The following is a 20,790-nucleotide window of genomic DNA, read 5'->3' as shown; positions in this document are numbered from 1 at the left end:
CATGATAACAAGTAACATTTGCATATTTCAATTAAAATATGAGAAGGCATTCAAAGGTAAGACCAAAAAGTTCATATGTCTGTCAGTGACACTTGTCCTTTAACACCTCTGTAGATACTACAAATTAATCACATGCTATAAGATGAACAATATTATTATTTTTATATTTCTGTAAATATTTAAAAAGGCAGTTCAATTGGAAGCACATAGTATATTATTAAGGCTCACATTCTGATGAACAAAGTACTGTGGATAGTACAAATCTACCTTACATGGTCACTGAAATACTGTAAGCTATGTTCCAATGTTTAAAAAAAACATGCCTTGGATTTTCTTATAGTATGAATTATAAAATTCATTTTTAAAAGACTCATGCATAGGACCAATCTTTAAAAGCATTGTGATAAATAATTATGCTGTTGATGTTTTTCTGAGTAGAGCCTATGATTGCAGAGGTACTATAATATGTTTAAAATGTAAAACATGATTTTGTTAGAAAAATCTCCAAATTCACCAAAAAAAAAAAAAAAAATAGAGGGATGACACAACAATACAAATACATCAATAGTGGCTGTGAAACCAAATAATTAAACAACCGTGCAGTATTTGTACGTATACAGATATTTAATTTAACATAATGTTGCTCAGTTTGCTGGTCCAAACACAATGCTGGGTGAAAATGGGAAGAAAACAACAAGGGCCGTTTGGTTTTACATAATCAATCTCAATCATTGGTTATAAGGAATATGAAGAAGATGAATTTGTAGTATGACTTTAAAATTAGATTTTGTCTGGAAAGACATTTTAGATTCACTAGTAAATGTTTGACTGACACAGGGTTATAACTTTAACAAATGCAACTGTTGAGATAGGCAATTAAACAGAAATGTAAGGTTAGTCTGCATTTATTGTGATGTATTGCTTACTATAATTTTGCTTCATCTGTTGCTTCAAGCTTTGCTGTATGAGGAGGGTAAGGGTAATACAACATTGGGTAAACTGTACAACAAAAGGTAATACAACATGGCCTAATTAACTTTACAACATTCTCCATCAGTGTCTGTAAAGAAAGAGAAGGTCCCACAAAAAAACAATCAGTAAAAACTAAAGGAAAACTCCAGCCAAGCTAGAACTTCCACTGTGACCTCTCAAACCTCCTGTATTAGAGGCACATGGGATACATGCAAATGACCCTTATCACATGTTTTAAATATATGGTGATTCTAAATGCTCATGATTTATTACTTTTAAGTTGTTTCCATGGATAATTTCAGGCCAATAAAGCCAAATCCTACTAGCCATGGATATTCCTAGTTCAGTCTTGTTATGACCTTAGTACAGCACAAACAGAGGTTTTGACTAACCATAAGAAACACAGGGCTGTTATACCCAGCTGATGTCCATTACCATTAGGATGACTGCAAAATATCCCACCTAACAAACTAAAACAGAGTGAGAAGGTCACACAGAAAAATCAGTCAGTAAAAACTAAATGAAAACTCCAGCCAAGCTAGAACTTCCACTGTGTGACCTTTCAAACCTCCTGTATCAGAGGCACATGGGATATATGCAAATGACTCTTATAAACATCAGGTGTTTCAGCTATATGGCAATTCTGAATGCCCATGACTTAGTACTTTTAAGTCGTTTCAATGGACAATTTCAAGCCAATAAAGCCAAACCCCACTAGCTGTGGATATGCATATTTTGGCCTTGTTATGACCTCATCAGCACAGCACAAGCAGAGTGTTTGACTATGCATAAGAAACACAGGGCTGTTATACTCGGCTGATGTCCATTACCATGAGTCATAAGGCCGAAATATGCATATCCACAGCTAGTGGGTTTTGGCTTTATTACTACGGTAAGCACTTTCTGAATAGTGCAGATATCCGAGGGGATTTTGACAATTACACCCAGTATACAGTCTGCAAATCTGAGCTCCTGGTTATCATTTCTTAAACTGGATAAGGGGATGCCAAATAGGAAGGACCCTGTACTTGTGGAGGGTCACAGCATTGTGCCACGATTCAGGAACATAGCTTGTAACTAGGTTAAATAGTTTAAGGAAAGTTTATAAAGGATAATTGCTCTATTGTAGAAAAAGAAAACCAGAAGCTCAATATCATGTGGGATCTCCTGCAGATAACTAGACAAATAAGAAGCATATGCAGCTAGTCTCATACAGCTCAGTGTTGACATCTGCAACAAATGGGAATGTAACTAGAATAATTAAGGCTAATAAAAGGAGTTATATAAATCCTCTGTAGGTCATTTTTAGTAACAGCATAATATAGCTAAGCAGCATTGGATGAAGCAGTATAACTGATGAATCTCTGTTTCTTCTTACTGAAAAGTCAATCAGTAGTAGCATCATGTATCTAAGTAACATTAAAATCAACAGTATGATTGAAGAATATGTTCCTTTTTGCTGAAATGAAAAAACATGGTTATAAAAAGTGAATTATTCACACATACATTGATTAAATTTTTATTTTAATTGTTAATGCAAAATACATTTCAAATGCAAACACTGTCTCAAAAAATCACCAGTGCATATTAAGACTGCTAAATAACATTGATTACACCTAGAAATTTACTAAATATGATGATTACTTGTATAAAATGCTAAAGGCATTCTTAGAATTCTTAATCATGTACATTAAACAGTACATTTGAAACCAAATATATATATAGATATTGAGCACAGTTTGTCAGCTAATCTCAAGACATTTAATATGTATGCATCAATTCAGTGGAAAGTAGTATATACATCTCTAAAAATAAATCTTACTGTTGAAGTAGCAGACATGTGAAATCATTCAGCACATTTGCTCACCAACAGTTGCACATGATATAAATAAAATATGTTAACATGAGTTTGAGAAACAATACTACCAATATAAGCAAACAATGATTCTAATTCTTATATAAAGAACATAATATAGAAGCCTTAATCAAAAAAGTGTGTGATTCTGGGAACTAGCATCTATGGTTTCATTTTTTTTTTAAATTACAGCATTGTAAGAGATGAAAAATGACTCATGACAAATACACAGTTTTGAAACTGTGATAATATTAGGAGAAAATGTACAGTGCATCACATAATTTCATTGTAAGCACTGAGTAAATATCTTGTAGCAAAAGCATTATTTTCTAATGGCCCTTACACGTGAAATATATGTGAAGAAAATTTTAAGAGTAATTGTCAAGAAAGAAAAAATGATGCAAATATTTTCAGGCTGAAGATTTGGATGCCTAGAACATATCAAACTGGTCATTAGTATGCCATGACTGTTTACAGTAAAACAAAATTATAATAACATTTTTATAAATTGATGCATTTTCAGTCGTTCTTAGTAGGAAAAGTATATACAGGCAAAACAACTATGCATTTTAGCTGCAGATCTGATGAACTCTTGAAAAGGCACACATTGTTTAAATATTCACATCCCATTGCATATTTTTGATTTTGCTACATCCCTAAACAACAGAAAACACAGAATTAATACAATAACATACTAAATTTTTAAATCCTAGTAAGTAACGAAGAGACAGAGAATACACTGCATTAGCTGTGTTTTGTCTTGAATCAGGAAAAAAATGTTGCAGCCTCACAGATATTTACTACAAAATATATACTATTGTCATTAAGGAAATACAAACTCATAAGCACTGCCTGTCTCACTTTCACATAAAGTCAAAGTTAATTTACGCACAACTGTATTGTATGCAAATTTAGACATTATTCACATCTACTTAAGCTGTATTTCTTGTGTGTTATCTTAGGACTACTCATTCAGTAAAAGTCCTTTATAGTATTAAAATGTAAGTTTCATTTTGCAAGAAGCTTGTCATAACAAATTTATAAAAAGGCCAAAAATGATCTTGAAACTCTGAAAACAATATGCTACAGTAGTTAAATATTCAAAACACAATAAAAATTATCAAAATAAATGTATGATATTAATTGCAATTTATTACTGAAGGCTGACATTGGATGTAAACACAGCTTTCATCATGCTCACTTGGTTCATTTGCCTTCATTAATATTTGTATCTGATCATGTCTGTTGCAGCAAATGCCTTGAGTTCTTGATATATATATATATATATATATATATATATATATATATATTCCCAGAATATGGTGAACATCTATACAGTTTACTAATAATAACAGGAAAATTTTCAGTGATAGGAAGCAAACTGGTTTACTGGATTATTTGACTGAACATGTAACCTACAGTCCAAATTCACTTTTATGCAATAGATCAGTGTGTTTTTATAGAAATTACTTTCAAGCAACCTACAGGCCATCAAGTCATTACACTAAGTGTTTTTCAGTACGCCACAATAGATCTCACTGTTCTGCTTCTTTTCTACTTTCTCCAGGGACAATTCATATGTAATAATTAATGAATAGTATTGATGCTTACTGTGTAGTTATATAAACTAGTGTCATTACTAGGAGTGGCATAATGGTTAAGATCTGTACCTCACATATACAAGGTACAGGGTTTAAATTTGATCTTAGGTTTGTAACAGTCTGCAGACTGATTGCCCAGTATTTACCTATAAGCCTATGGAATACAACAAAAACAGCTATAATTATACACCCCCTTAGAGAATAAAATCTAGATGACAAAATGACTAGGCTGCACTGGGGAACACAGTGAAAAAAAAACTGTTTAAGTATTGAATCCATTCACTTCTCAGAATCTTATATAGGAGTCTCATAAGTTGATGAATGCATCCATTTGCAAATTAATTAGTCTTAAGAAAAGCAAAATATACAGTCCATAATGAGACACAAGTGCAAACTTCATCATATTATCAATAGTACAACTATTCATTCATTCATCTATTACATTCTGATGCTTAAGTACTGACCCAGCTTCCTTCAGAGCAAAAGTTCCTCACTGCAAAATATTACTGACATTTTGATAAGTGTTTTGGCAAACTGAGTTCTGAAAAAGAATCTCTCTTTCTCCGTTTTCTTCCCTCTTTCTCTCTCCAGCTGTCATATCTATTCAAAGCTATGAATCTATAACACTGTGATGGGCAGCAAGTTGAATACAAACAGTCCTTAAATTACATTGTTTTTGAAAAACTAAGAAATTGTTAGATACAGGGACTCTGTTGCCATTCCTATCATAGTCAGCTGGCTTTATCAACTTGCCTGTCACTCCAATGATACTCTGAACTGCTGTTTGAAATATCATGAGAAACATAGCTTCCTAGATAAGGAGTCCCCCCTCTATAAGCAGCAGTCTATATGCTGTTCCAATTAAAGATGCATTTTATGGATTTAGTGTGAGGACTTTTCCTTGGCAAAGCTCAAAATATAATGGGGAATAAGAAATTGCTTAATGTAATTTGAGATTCCATGCACATGTTCACTTCGGCTGAATAGCACTGATTTTTTTTAAAGAAACTGTAAAGTTCAAGACCACTTTGTCAGTATTGCCCTTTTTCAGTCATATGGTAATGATTAATACAAGTAGTGGAATAATAGGCGTGCAGCCCACACACACATTGGAGGAACAAGAGGTCTTGCTGCCTGCAAAAACTTTGAAGTAGAACAGTGATTGTTAACATTTGTGGTCCTCATTATGTTTTGCTGTTTTATTTTCATAATCCTAGGCCTTGCAATTATGGATATTGAAATTAAAATAGCAGCCTTGTTATTTAAATACTGACAGCAGATAAATACAAGTGCCACTTGTCATTTTTGACCAAGAACTGCTAGCCTGGTAAAATGAATTAAAATAGGTAAACTGCTTTGAAACTGTATTTTTCTTACCATGATATAAACACTTTAGCAGATATTTTTGTACTGCAAGAAATTCACCTGTCCAGTAAGGATTATAGACTGTCATCAACATCCACAGACAGACACTCAGCATGCATACTTGTGTGTATAAAGTATCTGCCTCCATTTACTGCATAATAAGAAAAAACTCCTTTCATTCTCTCATAATTGTCATAGAAGTCAATACCGGAATTCTCTAACTATGCTTCTAACAGTTGCATGAGGGCAAATAGTTCTGTCAAAGGCTTGTCTTTTTTACGTTCCTGGTTGTGGTTTTCATAAATGGAATGTCAATTAGAAGTCTGGAGGGTATCTAGTAATGGAATGCCTTAGTTGCAACTTTGTTATTCACATATGACAATGTTCTAAAGAGGCCAATGTGCAGCGCTGCTGAACATGAAGGGGATAGAATTTAAATCATCACCTCTGATCAGAGGTCAGGTTTTGTAACAGAAAGCACTGATTGTTGTCTGTGGGTGATGTGCTATCAGTGACTACAAGGGATGATTTAACTTCACAAAATAAAGTACAGGGGATTAGGAGACTGACTAATGGAGGAAGGACAGTACTGGTAGTAATCCAGGCATTCCCTTGGACTTTGGTGGCAGAGGCAAAGTTGAGGTGGCAATGATCTTAATTTAGAAATCACCATTATACCCAATCCTTACTTGTCAGGATGTTGGGTAAGGAACTGAAGGAACAAAATCAAATGCACCTGCAAGTAAAACAATGTTTCTCTGCAGGACCACTGTTTCCACTCTCTCTGATAAAGAGAGAAGCTAGGTAATCCTGGAAGGATCTCAGTTATGTTGCTAATCCTTTGGGTTAAGAGTTAGCTTGTTCTGACAAATGATGGTGATGGGCATCTCTAATTGAAGGTCTGCCAGACATAGCCCGCTCAGAATGAGCACCACTGTAGACCCATGAAATGTTGAAGCACACCTGTGAATGCCTTGGATACATGCAAGATGAGATGTGAATTGTTCACTGTGGAACAGAAATCTGGTGTCTTATTGATCTTGAAGGTCCCCATCAGGATAAATGGGTTAGAAGACTGGCAGACTCCACCTTCAGTACTTAGAAAATATAAGATGTCACTTAATCATCATATTAAAAGTAGCATATATTTAAAGAAACTATTTTGGCATGCATTCATATAGGTTTGTAAATACAGAGGATAACACCTTTATGTTTTCTTAATGCTTCTTTTATAATTTCTTAAAACTGCATGCACAGAAACCACTATAAACAAAATCATCAAACAAAAATCAACAAAGTGCATGTGCTAAGGTAACATGTGGTCTGTGTTTTTAATTTGTTTGCAAACATTAACTGAATGTATCTTAAAAACTAATTATTTGCTATGTTACATAATATATATCAGCAGTTCTCTTTGCTTGTATTGATGCTGCTTTGACATTTTATATAGGGAGAGAGAGTGAGAGAAACAGAAGCTGGGAGAGAGGTCCAACTGGAAATATGCAGGCTGAGGCTGAAAAGAAATGAAGAGAAACACAGTGAGAGAAGCTGGAGTTTGAGTTTTAACAGAGCAGAGAAAGACCTGAATGCAACCTCTGAAAAGTGAGGTCATGGACTATAGTGTTTTAATTAAGAATAATTAGTGAGTTTGTGAAGTACTGTCTTAGTATGCCATGCTGAAGCACTTTGCTAAAGATTTATCTGCAGTGAGGTTATGAAACAATATGTTAAAGGTCTTGCTTTATGGGCTGTTATGCTGCTTTGTTTATATGGAAGTGATTAACATGTTTTATGTGCATCCCCCACTTCTATGTCCCACTGTAGATAAATCCATTAAACCTGAACTTAAATCCAGGTTTGTCTTATTTGGAACACTGAAAAATTGGAGAGACCTGGACATCTTCCTAAAATGGGAATCCAGAGTTTTCTGAGGAGAAGAGAATGTGTCTGAGAGTACCTGTATGTTGTGTAAATTATTCTGTCTCATGCTGAAACAGAAGGGAATCAGTGGACTTTTTCCTGAGAGTGTGACTGTGACTGTTAGTCCTTAGTTGATGGGGCTTCTTAGACTTTGAAATAAAGTGTACTATGAATTAAACAAACAACAGGACTATGTTTTATTTCACTAAGTTTGTTTGTGCTGTGTGAAAGCTGCTGTTAAAATTACAGTTAACTTTCTTAGAAAAATTTTTGAGTATTGCTTTTGTATTTTGCTTCCTTAAATAAAAGTGTATGTTTGATGGAACTGTGGGCAATGTATTTTACATAAACACACACACCAGCCATTTTCAGTACTGATCCATGTCAGGGTCATAGTGGCTGCAGCCTATCCAGGCAAAATGGACAAGAACCAGCTCCAGATGACATGTCAATTCATTCTACTACAGTACATGCCAACTCTTGTAACCATGCTTGTATGTGTTGTAATGTAGCACGGCCCATCAACTAGCGTGTCTTTGCAATGTAGCACAAAAAATGCAGACCCAACAGTCAGCTGTAGCGGCATAGAGGAATAAAGTCTGAACTATGACCCGTATGATGTGAGAAACTAGCAGCTTAATTGTCCAATAGCCTGAGAGGGGTGGACTGAGTGGCCACAGCCCATTCTAGAGAGTGGAAAGTGTCTCTGTTTCACCATTTGAATGATAACTAGTAGAGGCAGTTGGTCTTGCATCTGTGCAACATGAGCCTATAACCATGCAATTATATCACAGCTGAGTTATTCTGTGACAGCATACTCCCTGTGGTAAGCATCATGTAGCAAGATCTCCAATAACTATTGTGAGTGAGGGGTTCTCATCTAGGAAAGAGTAGGCCACTCCACAGACTCAGAAAGCTGGCCCACACCCTATCACCTGCTGCTCATCAGTGGGGCATGAATGGTTCAATTGATCTATCTGGGCAGAAACAAATGGGCTGATGGGCTCTCTCCTAACCTGGGAATGCCTGTCCCACAGAATGTACAAGTTATTGCCAAACCCCACTCTGATGGATCTCCTGCATATCCGCAAAACCAACAGCAGAAGAATTACCCATTCTAAAGACTTAGACCTTGCCTGTGATATAAATAGGACCTGCTGAACAGACTGGTAGAGATCCCAGAGACTACCCCTTCTCTGAAACAGGCTCCCAACCCATGTGAAGCAGAGTTCCTTCCTAACCCAATTCAAGTGCAACTTGGATGACTGGATGGGGAAAAGGAAATTCATCCCTCGATTGTCATTTATGTTTCTAATGGACACAGGCAGCCTGAAAATGGTTTAACTCCCAGTCCCCTCATTGTAAAATATTCATCTCTCAAGTCCCTGCTTACACTTATTAAGGGTGCCAGAACTTGTAAGAAATTTGGGATGCATGGCTAGGCATAAAAAGGCCCTTGTGGTCAATAGCCTAAACAAAGGTGGAAACAAACAGATGACTGAAATAAACTGTAAAACCAACACCTGTTGTAGTCATCATAGAAACAACTAAAGTCAGCAATTCCAAACCAAAAATATATTTGTTAAGTTGAGCGCTTTTGTTCCTACTATTTTTGGAACTTCATCACAGCTAAAATCATTCTGTAAATTGAATTGCTGTTTTTGGTTGTTTCTACAAGCACTACAACAGGTGTTGGGTTTACATCCTAATAAACACCTATGAACAGACTGATTAATTGCACATTGAGGAGTAATCAAGCCAGTTCTGTGGAGGGTGAAAAAAATGGAGAGACAGCAAAAAGCATACAAATAGATGGAGAATAAGTGAAGCTTGCAAATAATGTACTCTAGACCATAATTAAGCACAGTGCAGCAGCAGAACTACTTACTATCTATGTTACTGCACCAAATGCATGTGTACACATGCGCACACACACACACACACACATTTATATATATATATATATATATATATATATATATATATATATATATACACATATACACACACACACACACACACACACAGATATATACATACACATGCACAGCATATATTTTTTGGTGGGAAAAATGGATACATATATGGAATGCCTCCAAAATGTTGACTATCACATTATTGACTGCAAACAGTTTATAAAATGTGGGTAAACACTCCTTTCCTTGTCAATCCATGTTAAATGGTGAGAACATGTATTAGTGGGGTAGGAAGTGTCCCTTTTTTTAAATACTCTTACACCATCTCAGAGTTTGATGTGGCCTTTGATGCTTACTGATCTTAGAATGGATTTCATTGAACGTTCTATTGATCGGTTAACATATAATCATTCACTGCATTTATTATACATCTTTTGAAGACTACACATTGGCAGATATTTTGACTAAGGTACATGGCTCTTCAAGCATAGTTACAATTGGTTTTGTTTCCCTATTAAATATATACAGAAATATGAATTCCCAAGTCAGTGGACAACTTGGTTTTATAATGAGTAAGTACTGGTGATTTTCTTGCAGTTGTGCATGTCCAAAAATTAGAAATGTTTTGCAGTTTTATGATGTGTAGTGTATTCTTTTGCTAAGAATACATTCATACATATTCTAAAAAATAATGTATCATCTAGGACTACTCATAACATACAAATGCTTGTAATATGCATATTATATCTTTTATAGGAATATATGATTATTAATGGGACTATACTACTGCATTACACATTTTGTATGAAAATTTTAGACTTTAACAACATTAGGAATCCACAGAAGTATTTCACATTTTTGAACAATCTTTGTTTTAGTAGCTGTGCATGATTTGTGGCAGCTCTGTCCACTTCCAGTGTCAATATAACCATTTGGAAATCTCTTGAAGGAAGACAAGCAGTAGCCATCTTAACACAGTTTTAAAGCTTTCTGAGTGAGGTACATTTTTGCTCCAGTTTGTAATAAATGTATACAGTAAATTGCCACAAGATAGGTGCTTTCAGTATGGTATGTCATTTTGTACTCAGTGATGTCTGGTTGATAGCCATTTCAAACTGTACAAATCAATTAACCATTACAATACCAGTCAATTCTTGGGAGGTTTCATCTACAAAGTACAGAGAACTGCATATGAAAACACACAAATATAAAAACAATGTTCCATCTTTGAGTAATAAACACAAAAAATCCCCACAAAAATTTACCAAAACAAAATACCTAATTGGCAGGCATAATTGCTTACATTCAAACAACAAGATTAAGCATTCAAGGAAATTAAAAAAAAAAAAAGAATCACACCCATTGTGTCTTACCTATACAAAAGTTTAGAATGCAAGCCATCTATGAATGGAAAGTATTTAATATAAACACATTTTTAGTTGGTGAATAGCTGTTATCATACTTGATGTAAGGAAGTGGTCAAATGTCACATTACTTTTGATTTATATGATGGCATACACAAGAGTTCATTACTGTCATTCAGAACATAATTAGACAGAAGGCAGTTTGAAGCTATGAATAAGTAGTTTTTTGCAGATGTACTGAGGTGGTTTGGCAAACTTTCAAGATGACGATGTACGTCACAGTCAGAAACAAACCGATACTAAATAACAGCAGAGGAATCACATCATCAGCTCAATACCAGCAAACACAGACTGATGTGTCTTGTAGTCTCTTTCTCTTCTGATATTCTTTTGTCACACTACAGGAAAGTCATTCATTGCTTTCATTCATATGTAGCCATCTTCCTTGTACATTCCCAGTTTTACAGAGTTGATTTATTTCACAGATGTTCTGCATTCATCCAGGACCAAGGCTGAAAGAGAAGCACTGCAGTTTTAGCATAGGTAAAACACAAGCAGAAAACAAACTCACAACAGGCAAAACATAGTCAAACTGAAAACAATTTTTATTCTGTTCAGTTAATTGTAAATTCTACTTGTATAATTATATTAGTATAAACTCCAATAAGCATATGGAATCTTCAAGCAAGCATAAAATGTGACACTTCACATAATGGCATTACAAAAGTTGTTAGGCAATGCTTTACAGATTTTTCCCTGTGCTGCATCATCTGCATTTTATAACCCTTTAAAGTCTCATTTGTACCTGGAAAAATTGTTTTACAGCTTTGCATTAAGTGTAAATATGTTATCTGACCTTCAGAGATAGTTACTTGAGTTTAATCATGACATTTAGTTCATGTTACCCAGTCAAGTGTATGACCCCCTTTTCAGATTGCATACGGCATAACTTATAAATTTAACAACATCTAGTCTTGCAATTACTTACTGGTCCTGTCCCAAAAGATGCAAATATAACATATGAAATTCAGACATCTGGGATAATCAGGAAGCTCTAATACTTAAATAGCACAAGCAGAGAATATTACCATTAAAGATTTAAATGAACAATGTCACCAACTTTACTATATTATGTAATAATTTCTGAAGTAGTTATCTAAAGAATTACTGATAATACTTTCAACATGATTTAGTAAAACATTTGAATGTTATACAGCATGTCTACATGAGATGAAACTATATATTTCAATGCACTGCTTGAGAAAATGTTATAAAATGAAACCAAAATATTTTTACCACACTGTCTTAACACCAATGCATTTGTTCTCATGATTTAATGGTGAATGTGACCACAGACAATGACAGGAATACTCCAGGGATAGACCTGACTACCAACAGACACAATTTGAACAAATAGTGCAAACAAATGTCAACAACACAATAGCTGATTGCAAATGGAATAGTTTTATGAATTTTTTTACTGAAGGAGTCTTTATATGGTAATATGTTTAAGCAATAACCCACAGCTGGGTTGTGGGGAATGCTGTATTTACCCACGGTTGGTGTGGTTTGTTCATGAGGGCAAAGCCCGAGTGACCAAACAAAGCCAACCATGGGTAAATCCATCATTGCCCACACCCAGCCATGGGTTATTACTATCATTTCACCTATGTCACCTAAACATCAGGAGTATTAACAAGGTCCATAATCTTCATGCCTTCTAGACACCTACTCACCTGATGTGCTATGTCTTACAGAAACCTGGCTAAAACCAGGAACTAAAAATGAGGAGGCTATCCCACCAGGGTACAACATACTTAGACTAGACTGAAACACCAGGAAAGGTGGAGTAGCAGTTCTGTTTAAAAACACAATAGATGTCACACTAGCCCCACAACAACCCCCCTTGTTCAATAATGCAGAAGCCCTAGTTAGCAAACGACAGCTTAACAAAAGTAAATCTATATTCATTGCCTGCATTTATATACCCCCAGGCAACAATGCAAATACCCTAGAAGACTTCCTCCAATGGCTTTTCAACTCATACCCCCAAGAAACTATGGTGTTAGGAGACATTAATATTAACTGGAACAATTGTTCCTCTGAATGTCCCACCACTCATATAAACCTTCATGGCTATACCCAACTTGTATCCTCACCCACCAGAATAAACAAATCCAACTACAAAGGCAGTATCCTGGACTGGATTCTTATCAACAATCACCCAGACCTGTATAACATGGGTACCCTCCAAGATGATATAAGTGACCACCTACTCACGTACATTGTAAGCATAAAGTAGATAACCACCACCAAGGTCTATATAAATCTATCAGAAACAAAAAGAACTTTAACTCCACTGACTTTCAGAATGAACTCAGAGCATGCAATTGGGCCATACTTAAAGAACTTCCACTAGATGATGCTGTAGACTATTTTAATTCTAAATTCCTCTCCATTCTAGATTCCCATGCTCCTATCCATACCCTCAGAGCCAAAACTAAGACCGCCCCCTGGGTCTCTAAAGTAACTAAAACCAAAATCATAGCAAGAAATAAACCATAGGACAATTGATGCACCTCCAAAGACCCACTTGACCATATTAAATTCCGACAACTAGGGAATGATACCAAGAAAGCCACATAGTTAGACAAAAAAAACTTCTATCAACACCTTCAGCAAAAACACTAGAACAAACCTCAAAAATTTTGGGCGGGCATAAACAAACTGTTCCATCCTGGCCAAACCTCCACCCCCACCGACTCAACTTGTGACCTTAAAACTCTGGAGGAAACTGCTAACATCATTAACAATTTTTTTACCAAAACCATCCAATCACTAGCTAGCCCAACTACCTCCCACCAGCTCCTTTCAAAAATCCTCCACAACCACTACCCCACTCCCTTTTGCCTTCCAACCTGTATCTACATCAACCATCCGATCTCTAATTAACAAATGGAAGCCCACTACCCTGGCAGCTGATCTCCTCCCACCAGAATATTTACAAAAAGGGGCAGATGCCATTGCATACCCTGTCTTGATCATAATACACTGCACCTTGACTGAAGCCACTATCCCCTCTCTCTGGAAGGTTTCCCATGTCATTCTCCTTCATAAAGGAGGGAATTCTTTAGACCTCTCAAACTTCCGACCAATAGCCATACTATCACCACTAGCCAAAATTATGGAAAAGTGCATCCACAACCAATTAATGCACTATCTTACCCAAAATAAAGTACTGGCCAACTCTCAGCATGGTTTTAGGCCACACCACAGCACCACATCTGCCCTCCTATCCTTCTCTAACTCTATCAACATCAACCGAAACAATAACAAACTTACCTCAGCTCTCTTCCTAGATCTCTCTAAGGCTTTTGATATGGTCAATCACCAACTGCTTCTCCATACCCTGAAGGAACTGTCACTGAATAGTAGCTTTATTAAACGGTTCCAATCTTACCTGTCTGTTAGACAACAAGCAGTTTTATGGCAGAATACCGTATCCACGCATCTACCCATTACTCTAGGAGTCCCCCAAGGCTCCATACCCACTACTCTTCTCAGTCTTTGTCAATGACCTGCCCACCATCACTCCCAAGGCCACCTGCATCCAATACGTGGACGACTCTACTTTAATATGTACCACCTCCTCAACTGAGCTTATGGCCCTAACCCAGAATACTTTCAATGTTGTAGAAAAATGGTTTGCAAGCCATCAGATCCTATTAAACCCCAACAAAACTAAGTTGCTCATCTTTTCCCCCACCTGCAAATCCTCCTCACCATTCTTTACTATAAGTTCCAACAATGGCACTATTATATCCCCAGATACTCACACAAAACTCCTGGGCATCACAGTTGATAACACCCTAAAATATGATATCCATGTCAATCAAACCATCAAATCTGTCAACAAAAAACTGAGCTCCCTATACAGGATCAAACCCTTCCTCACTCCTTTTGCAAGAACCACTATCGCTCGGTCCCACCTACTGTCTACCCTCCTCTATGCCTCCTGCCTCTTCACTAACCTGAACCAAGCCACCCTTACCAAACTTGCTAGTTGTTACAACCATATTGCTAGATTTGCTACAGGTGCTACCTCTAGGACCCAACATTATATCAACCTAACTCAGTTAGGATGACTGGAGTGGCCCAGTCTTCTCAGATACAACCAACTTATAATAATCCACAAAATACTATATCAACCCGAAAAAACACCAGCACTAAATAAGATCATCAAACCATGCAACATCCTTAGGTCACTACACTCTGCTGACAAACTGCTGGTACAAACAAGAGCATAAAGTAGGCAAAACCTGGAATATGCTACCTGCTGAACTTACCAATCCTCCTTAACTCAGTTCAAAAAAAGCCTCAAACTACACTTCCAACAGCATTGGCAGTGTCCCTGCTTAAACCCCCGACTAATCACCACCCGCTGTTCCTGCAAAATCTCCATAAGCATTTCAATCATATACTCTAATAAGTGTATGAATTCTTGAAGGGACTTAGCCCATAACTGTGTGTATTACTGTCTGAAATTGAAGCCGCATGATTTTGATGTTGTCTATGTTTTATCTATGTTTGTAACCCTAGTAAAATCTGCATATCATACTTATCTCTAAATGTTTCTATTGTTCCCAATGTTATTTGTACTCTGCTTTCTGGAGCTTTTCTCCCCGGGCCTCTGCTGAAAATGGACATATATCCAGTCTGACTTTCACGGTAGACAAATGTAAAATAAATAAATATTATACAATGACATTATTTAAGAAAATTTCTTTGTATAATGCCTCTGTGCTGTCCTACTGCATTTTTCCAGTATCCTGGAGCTTTTTTTGATGCACTGTGCATGCATATAGGACTTGTGTTACCATGCTTATAATTATCTCTGCTGTGCAAAGGTAGCAACGGAGAAAGGAAGATCTCCATTGCTTTTTTTTTTCTTTCTTTAATTTATTGAGAATAAAAGAAAGAAACCAGGGGACATTTTATGTTTGGGACAGCCAGGACAATCATGTAAGTTTCTTTAGTTTTGCAGAACATACCTGATTATCCTCTTATTTTTGTCTGCACCATCTCCCTCATTTGTTTCAGGTCTTCCGTTTTCTTTTTTGGTTTAAGAAAAAGAAAAGTAAAAAAATTATGAGATATACTAATGGACAGAATTGTGGGTGACCAGACCTTTTCCTGTTGGTATATTCTCAGATTTACAACAGGCATGCTGGTTGAGCTGGCCAATCAGCATGCCTGTTTTTGAATATTAATGGGCAGTCATTGTATAATTAATATTTTTGTTCCTCCACTACCACTTTTTCTCCTTGGTACTCTCTTCCATATTTTATCACTTCTTGGCCTTTCAGCTAAGATCAACTATTATAATGTATCATGCTCACCTCATACACAAAAAAAAGGAGTGAATGTTTTATCATATTCATCCTTTGCTCTGTACTGCTTTTCTTCCCTGAATAACACAATATGGTTCTATGTTCAGAATCTACCATTATCATACACTCGGGTTGAGAAGGCTGTTATTTCCCTTTTTTCCTAACATTATTTTTCTCCCTCATATACTTGCTATCCTTTTCCTCCTCCTATCACTGTTTTTTACTTTCCCCTCACAACCTTAGCATATGCCAACTAGTATGAATGGTAAATGAGTAGATCTTTAAATGGCATGTTCTTTCACATGTAAATTACTCCTTAGGCATCTTTATTCTCTTAGCTGGGAAAGTCTTCCACATATTGATGGCAAGACCTCTTCCCTCCCTTGGCCAGGATAAGTTGCAATAAAACACAATACTGAGCTTCATTTCCTGAGTTATCATTCTGACATGCATTATTAGCTATCATAGATGTTGTTACATATGGCAAGGTAAATGTGTGGTTGACTATTTATCACTTTTGTATTATTTTCCTTTGTAATGCACTTTAACTGCATATAATCTTATTATAGCATATCAAGTCAGCCTTGGATGGGGTGTAACTGGTTTGTGTTTCCAATTTGGTGAGCACAGAGTTTAGTAATGCTTTTAAGAGTTTCTTTAATGTGTATTTTTCTGATTGAATACATTCAAGAATACAAATGTGTTTAATTGGTCCTTTAAAGCAAATTAATCTCTTACATACACAGACCACTGCCACCTTGATTTTGCTTCCAGAATCCTTGTTTAGACTTAGCAGAACACATGAAATGCATTAAAATGGGCTTAAAAAGACTGCTTTCCTCTTTCTGTATTAATTAGAAGAAAGGAAGTAAAATTAATCTTCCAAGAAATACTTTATATAAAAAAGCCATTTTTAAGTATTCAGTAGATAACATTTTGGTCATGAAGGAAACCTCTGAGACATTTCAGCTAACAATAGTCAATCTATACATTTATACAGCCTCAAACATTCCTGAATATTACCTTTTAAATGCCAAAAATGAATATGTACAAGAACCCCTCGCCAGCTACTTTAAGGCCCTTAACAAAGCGTGTCCGATTTTACTGAGTAATATTAATATTAATATAAATGGTAATTTGACCATGAGCAAGGCTAATAGGAGTGGCCCACACAGTGTCACCAAATAAATGTGCAAATACTATCAAACCTTAAATATCTCTACAAAGATCAGCCACAATGAAAGGTTTTAAATATATTTAATAATAAATAATAGAAAAACAAACAAGACAACCCTACATATATATTCACGGTGACAGAGTTCAAATTACAGGAAATATTTAAAACAACATGAAAGACAGTCTAAAACAAATAAAGAAAATAATATATAAGCTAAACTTCATTATATTCCTGACTTGGTAAGCTAAGCTTCACTATATTCCTGACTTGGTATTTGTCAGTGAATAAAAAAATGTACATCTCTCCCGTCTGACAGCTAGAGAATAAATTTCCCCTCCTTAAGACTATCACCAGGAAATAAGGTTTGATGTAAACAATTTGCATTGTCAGATTTTTACACAGGCTGCAATCCACTTAAATGGTAAGGCATTATCTGCCATCCCCAGCTTGTAAGCTATACATAAGGATAGATTCCTCAGGACTGTGCCCTATCTTGTATACAACCTTCAGAACTTGGGTCCATATCACATTGTAGAATGCACTAAATGCTGAACACCTCTTTGTTGAACCTTATTTGTCAAATCTTCATCAGTCGAATGACTGTTTCAGCAAAACTTTTTCCCTACTGTAAGTAACAAGTTGGCCAACATATTGACCACAACAAAAACAGCATTATTTAAAACCCACCCTATGGGGGGCTGTGCCCCCACAATACCCTAACTAAATATACCAACTCTGAGATTGCCCTACAGTGGGGAAAATGGTAAAGTCCTAGCACAACAGGTAGCATACTCACCTTTGGTGCAGAAGGCTATGGGTTCTACTCCCGCACTGTGAAAATAGATTCCTGACACTGCAGTGCAGTATAAGGAGGGGGTGTTGCTGCACTGTTTGTGATCTTTGGGTTGAGAGAGTGGCCTAATGGTTAAGGTGTTTGCCTTACAAACACAAGGTGCATGGTTTGAGTCTCACAAGGGATAATTGGCTAGGCTTTCAATGGCTCGCAAGGGCAGTTAGCCAAGTACTAAACTATGAACCTGATAATGGCCCACTCGTTACTTACCATGGGGAAAAGTTCACTAAAATGACTGTTCAACAGATAGAAGACTTTGACAAAAATTGTTTGAGGTGTTCGACATTTAGTGCATTTGACAATATGACATAGACCCACAGAACTCTACTATGTAAGCCTTTAGTGCACATTACTGCAGTATTGCAGATTTTCATGTCTGTCTTAGAGATGATACCTACATTTCTAAAGCATATTCTGGTCCTTGAAGAGAACTACTATCTACAAAGGGAGATCCTCAATATGATCCTTTAGGACATCCTAAAAGACTACACAGTAAGCTTAATTGTTATGTACCCACTGGTATCAGGGGAAACACAACCCATGCGATGTTACATTTTGCTTTCAGCTTTGAATGAACAAAAATTGCAACTTGTTTCATTAAACGTTTCTTCAGGGTGTGTGCATACAACTAAACAGCCAAGTCTGAAAGTCTCCCTACAAGTGACATCATAAGCTCATAAGAAATCCAGCTGTTTAAATGAGTTCACACTCAGATTTATACTATATAAGTTAGAATACAAATGTAAAATTAGTCAGTTGCATCTGCAAATATCCTCATACTGAATGCTGTAAATAAAGAACACAAATGTAAAATTAGTCAGTTGCATTTGCAAATATCCTCATACTGAATGCTGTAGAGTGAAGGGCAACTAGACCATGGACTGACAACTGCATAATCATGAGAAACAATCATAAGCCTGCAGTGACACATGGTGTACCAAGGATGCCTACTGCAAACCAGCTAGGTATCACTGACAATGCAAATGTTGTGTAAAACTGCATCAAAACAAGGGATTCAGTGAGTTTTGTTGCTTTGTGACTATACAGTGCAGTACCTTGAAAAGATAAATCACAAATGGGGTGGGATTGATGAGCAGTTGTTCTTGCACTAGATACTTGAGCATCTAATGAAGTGCATGCACACACTTGCATAAACACACTTGCACACATACAAGCATGGGTCCCAACATGGTGCACTGTTGTAGCCCATATGTAGTAATATGTCTTTCTGGAACAAATATGGTAAATTAAATTCATTTTCGTTTGTGCAAACCCTGTTTACTCAAGCATCTTTCACTAAAAAGGTTTTACACAATTTTGATATTTTTTACAAGAAACCCAACTGGACAAGCTTGTTTTCATTGAAAGGGCACTAACCTAGAACCATGAATGAAATAGAGGGCAAGCCCCCTAAATTCTTCATATAATGAATGTGCTTTGTCCTCTATGCCCCTTTAAATTGGGTAACAAACACCCATAGTCAAACCAGCTTAATAAACCACAATGCCTGATCAGGATTCACTTAAATCTGAACTGAATGCAAATGATAAATGGGGAGCACAACATAGACTCTAAAGTGCTGGCATGCAGAGTTTAGAAGCACCAGCTTAAAACCTATGTTCCATTGTTAGCCTTGTTGCCCATTCTTGCACACCATCATTGGTTTGCATCTTATTATCAAAACCGATAAGGGACCAAAAACACTGTCTTGCCAACTTTCCATCCTATGACTGGACTGGTGACCTAAAAGCACACAATGCACACAAATAGCAATTAGTAAAATGCATTTTGAAATATCAGTAGATCATATTTAAAAGGTAAGAACTATGCATAGTATATTATTGCTCTTTGTCATTACATGATATACTGTAGAGGAATGAGGGAAGAGAGGGTGTTGACTGGGTTTGAAAATGTCACATGACACAAAATATGTAATACAGTACCCTTTCCTAACCTCAATAATAGAACGATAACTATTATGTCTTTCTGAATTGCTTGGCTGAGTGCTATGGCATCAGCAGAGGCAGATGCGAGTTACAGTACATCTGCAGCATGAATAGTTCTGGCTATGCTGCTGCACATCATCCCATGTTCGTAGCATCACTGATCCACCCTGCAACATTGTGTACAGGTGTATGCTGCAGGATAGCTCCCCTGCTCATGGTCATATTGACAGGGGGTGCCCAGTCTCCTTACATTACAGTGGTTTTGCAGGATATGTGAATGTTTATCATCACATCTAGTATAGCAAGGCTTTCAGTTGTGCTGTCTGGATTCCATCTAATACACTCACTAGAAATATGGTACTATACTTACAATTGTATATCTTAAACCAGATACTCAAGTGCCTTGTAGCTCAGGTAGGCAGATGTTCATG

General features: G+C 36.4%; 1 protein-coding gene across 2 annotated transcripts in view; it reads right to left on the bottom strand.

Moving 5' to 3' along the window:
* Positions 1 to 10,025: 10,025 nt before the first annotated feature.
* LOC122799768 (protocadherin beta-15-like) overlaps positions 10,026 to 20,790 on the bottom strand; it is a 142,291-nt gene continuing 131,526 nt past the window's right edge. For both annotated transcript variants that reach the window (XM_044069062.1, XM_044069061.1), the window contains exon 2: positions 10,026 to 11,505. In XM_044069062.1, the coding sequence (XP_043924997.1) occupies positions 11,473 to 11,505 (33 nt within the window). In that variant the 3' untranslated portion in view covers positions 10,026 to 11,472. The remainder of the gene's footprint in view (positions 11,506 to 20,790) is intronic.

Source organism: Protopterus annectens, chromosome 4.part0 (genome assembly GCF_019279795.1).
Source record: "Protopterus annectens isolate FY-2018-M chromosome 4.part0, PAN1.0, whole genome shotgun sequence".
Lineage (NCBI taxonomy): Eukaryota > Metazoa > Chordata > Ceratodontiformes > Protopteridae > Protopterus > Protopterus annectens.
Note: the sequence above shows the minus strand (reverse complement) of the source record. Positions and strands in the feature narration are given on the sequence as shown.